Source organism: Etheostoma spectabile, chromosome 17 (genome assembly GCF_008692095.1).
Source record: "Etheostoma spectabile isolate EspeVRDwgs_2016 chromosome 17, UIUC_Espe_1.0, whole genome shotgun sequence".
NCBI lineage: Eukaryota > Metazoa > Chordata > Actinopteri > Perciformes > Percidae > Etheostoma > Etheostoma spectabile.
In genome coordinates this window covers 14,125,758-14,129,738 of record NC_045749.1, presented here as the reverse complement: position 1 = coordinate 14,129,738, position 3,981 = coordinate 14,125,758, and the positions used below count along the sequence as shown (strand labels likewise).

At 38.5% G+C, this 3,981-nt stretch overlaps 1 protein-coding gene across 1 annotated transcript in view; it reads left to right on the top strand.

Moving 5' to 3' along the window:
- gclc (glutamate-cysteine ligase, catalytic subunit) overlaps positions 1-3,981 on the top strand; it is a 9,415-nt gene extending 5,434 nt beyond the window's left edge. The window contains exons 5-16 of the mRNA XM_032541909.1: positions 126-184; positions 325-461; positions 569-643; positions 878-994; positions 1,355-1,493; positions 1,618-1,730; positions 1,820-1,912; positions 2,013-2,117; positions 2,245-2,326; positions 2,414-2,523; positions 2,971-3,091; positions 3,227-3,981. Coding sequence (XP_032397800.1) covers positions 126-184; positions 325-461; positions 569-643; positions 878-994; positions 1,355-1,493; positions 1,618-1,730; positions 1,820-1,912; positions 2,013-2,117; positions 2,245-2,326; positions 2,414-2,523; positions 2,971-3,091; positions 3,227-3,405 — 1,330 coding nt within the window. The 3' untranslated portion in view covers positions 3,406-3,981. The remainder of the gene's footprint in view (positions 1-125; positions 185-324; positions 462-568; positions 644-877; positions 995-1,354; positions 1,494-1,617; positions 1,731-1,819; positions 1,913-2,012; positions 2,118-2,244; positions 2,327-2,413; positions 2,524-2,970; positions 3,092-3,226) is intronic.

The window sequence follows — 3,981 nt, the reverse complement described above, 5'->3', positions numbered from 1 at the left end:
TATATATATATATATATATATATATATATAATGATCAATTTGCCTCAAAAATCCTGTATCAGGTATGCTATAATGTACAGCTGTGAAAGATTGACTATAATTGTGTTTGTCTGTATGTGCGTCAGCACCCTTACCAGAAACATACGTCACAGAAGAGGAGAGAAAGTCGTGATTAATGTGCCAAGTAAGTGCGAATGACACAACAGGTAGGAACAGTACTATTTAAAGTGGTTATAGTAGTTTTTAATCATAAAAACATCAACAACAATATACATGTAAACAATATATATGTACTGTATATGACTATTCCTTCTCGTGTTTCAGTCTTCAAAGACAAGTGCACTCCATCTCCATTTGTGGAGGAGTTTCCCGAGGATGATGGTGAAGCAGCGAGGGCGGCTCTGCCTGATCACATCTACATGGACGCCATGGGCTTTGGCATGGGCAACTGCTGCCTGCAGGTACTGAATGAACTGAGTCAGAGTCTTTGTTGCCTTTTGTGAAGCTTTACAATCCCAATAAGTGATTTATAAATGTACTTCAGTCCCCTGTCTTCATGCTTTTGCAGGTGACATTCCAAGCGTGTAGCATTGATGAGGCAAGATACCTTTACGACCAACTGGCAACATTCTGCCCCATAGTGGTGAGTCGATAAATGAAGCTTCCTGTCAAACATTTTGACTATTTACCACGGCCTCTTCTTCATCAGGACTCTTATATAACTAATAATTAATTAATTGAATCACATTTTTTGAAAATAACTTAACATAATAACATAGTTTTTTCTAGAATCTAAATAAATCAGAAATACAAGATTGTGTGGCTTTGTTTCTTGTCCCCATAACTTCATGAAACACTACTGAAACTCTCTTTCCAGATGGCGTTGAGTGCGGCCTCGCCCTTCTACAGAGGCTTTGTGTCAGATAACGATTGCCGCTGGGAAGTTATTTCTGCCTCGGTGGACGACAGGACGCAGGAGGAACGCGGGCTCAAGGTGAGCAGGCAGATCTGATAATTAATTAGCGTGCAAAATCATCATTTTGTGAATGTGTTTTGTTCAGTTAAACTTCATTATTTTTGTCTGTCACTTTCCATTGTTGACACTATAGTATACATGTTTGGGTCAACCTTTTTTCATACTTGATTAGGTTTTTGTTATTTTGTCCAGTGTATGAAATGCTACTGTTGCCTCTGTATTACTATGGGTTTACTTAGATGAATACCACTGCTGCACCTTTAAACCTTTTCTAAAGCAAAAAACAAAAGCATATCAGATAGATATCACAGTAAAATTGTTACTTTTTTAGGTATGTATTTTGAATATAATGTATGAAAATTACTTTTCCCTTCAAAGCCTTTGAAAAACAACAAATACCGGATCTTCAAGTCAAGATACGATTCAATCGACAGCTACCTGTCTAGCTGTGGTGAGAAGTACAATGACATTGATTTGACGATAGACGAGGAGATCTACAAGCAGCTGCTCGATGCAGGTACTGTGGAGGAAGCAATATGTCTAACATACTGTCATCAATAGAAATATTCAACTTCACAGTCAGATTCCACTAATAGATGCTTGTGCTGTAAAGAAATGAAAAATCAGCTTGCTGTGTGTAGGAATTGACAAGCTGCTGGCCCAGCACATAGCACACCTCTTCATACGAGATCCGCTCTCCGTCTTTGAGGAGAAAATCCACTTGGATGATGAAAACGAGTCGGATCACTTTGAGGTGATTAGAAGAAAACCAACCATGTGTCAAAACACACTACAGTCTTAACTACAGTGTAACAGTATTTACTTAAACTTGTCCTCCTGCAGAATCTTCAGTCGACCAACTGGCAGACGATGAGGTTCAAACCTCCACCTCCCAACTCCGATATCGGCTGGAGAGTTGAGTTCCGCCCTATGGAGGTAAATACAACTGACCAGGCTGTTAGTTGTAATGTGTGTATTATATTCAATGGCATGACCTTTCAAATACAGACAAACGCATGATGGTTTTATCTTTCAGGTGCAGCTAACTGACTTTGAAAACGCTGCGTATGTGGTCTTTGTCGTCCTGCTCACCAGAGTGATCTTGTCTTACAAACTGGACTTTCTGATCCCATTGTCGAAGGTAAAAACAACTCAACATTTCTACAGTGTTATATAAAATGTAGAGAGGAATTAGATTCCGGAAGTAGCACATAATAATATACTTTGCATACAGTTCTCCGATACAGTAGGCCCTTGTCTTTCTCTAGGTTGATGAAAACATGAAGGTTGCTCAGAAGAGAAACTCTGTCCAGGAGGGCATGTTTTACTTCCGAAAGGACATCTTTAAAGGTGGGTTAGAACAAAGATTAAAACTTAGGTTCAGTGCTAAATGCCTCAGATAGGAGTAGCTGATCCATTTCTATTTTGCACCAATAGGCTGCAATCCAGTCCTTGATGGCACAGCCTCAGCTGAGAACGGCTTGGAGACTGATGGTGCTAACGAGGAATACACGCTAATGAGTATCGACACAATCATCAACGGAAAGGTAATTATTGGCTTACACTTGATGACAATATCTCAACAACTATTTTCTGAATACCAACATCCATGGTACCCAGAGGATGAATCTTATTGACCTTTGCTCTAGCACCACCATGATGTTGACACGTGATTGGTCTATTGGACGGATTACCATGAAATTTGCTACAAACATTATGGTTCCCCTCAGGAATAATTCTAACGACTTTCATGTAGCCTCAGCTGTACTTTGTGTTTAGTGCTAATTAACAATTGTAACACACTAAACTTGAGTTGGAATAATGGGAGGTTTTCTTTTTCCTCCCATTTTGTCTACATTGTGTGATTGTATTTAGTTCAAATCACAGCTCGGCATTATTACAGTCTCACAGAGCCTCTAGCATGGCTGACGACTCCCAGTCTTGTTTTAAGCCCTCTAACAATTACTGCTGTATTCTTGTGTTTTTATCACCAGGAAGGAGTATTTCAAGGGCTAATACCAATCCTTAACTGCTATCTCGAAAACATGGAAGTGGATGTGGACACCAGGTGCACCATTTTGAATTATCTGAAGCTCATCAAGAAACGTGCCTCAGGTAAATTTGCATTAAAGGACAAAACTTAATGTTTTTATAAGCCAAAAGCAGATTTCTTTTTTTTTTTTTTTTTTTTTTTTTTTTAATCCAGCTTCAACTCTGAGTGGAACTCCTAATTTTTCTGATCTGAAACAGGCGAACTAAGACCATGGCCAAGTGGATGGGGAATTTGTTGCCAAGCACCGCAGTATAAGCAGGACAGTGTGCTAACCGACAAGATCAACTACGACCTGTTCAGGAAGTGTGACAAGATTGCGAAAGGTGAAGAGCAATGCCCGGAGCTCATTGGAAACCCAGTTAACAGGTTTAAATGAGAAGCGCTGCAGAAATGCACCACCATTATACAAACTCGCATGTAAAGAAAGACCAAATGTGTGGCTCAGTACTAAAGCGGTCCAATTTTAAGAGAATGCAAAACAGCATGTATGTGTGTGTATATATATATATACTGTATCAGATTTTTATGATTACAGAATTTTTTTAATAGGGTTAAGACATGCAAAAGGTTGTGTAATAGAAATCAGATGTGTATTTATTTTTCTCTGGAAATAAAAGGTGTCTGTGTGAGAAATGTAGCAAAGAGTTGTACAGTAGTCTTATTGTACTTTTAATCTTGTGTTCTATAAATACTGTACTGCTCTTTAAAACATCATGGGCATTTTTGTGTTCTTGGTATGAGCTTCCTTAACTTTTTGTAGTGATTTTTTTCTCTTTTTTTTTTTTTTTGTTTCCTCTTTTGCATTTTAAAAAAAAATGTTTGCTTTGCTCTGCTGACATTGTAGTGGGACCTTAGAGGTAGTGTTGCATTCAGTTGGAAAAGGTGAACCATTGTTTGCAATGTGATGCTGCTTCAAAATAAATCTGCACAACAGGAGTCAGTCTTCTTACAA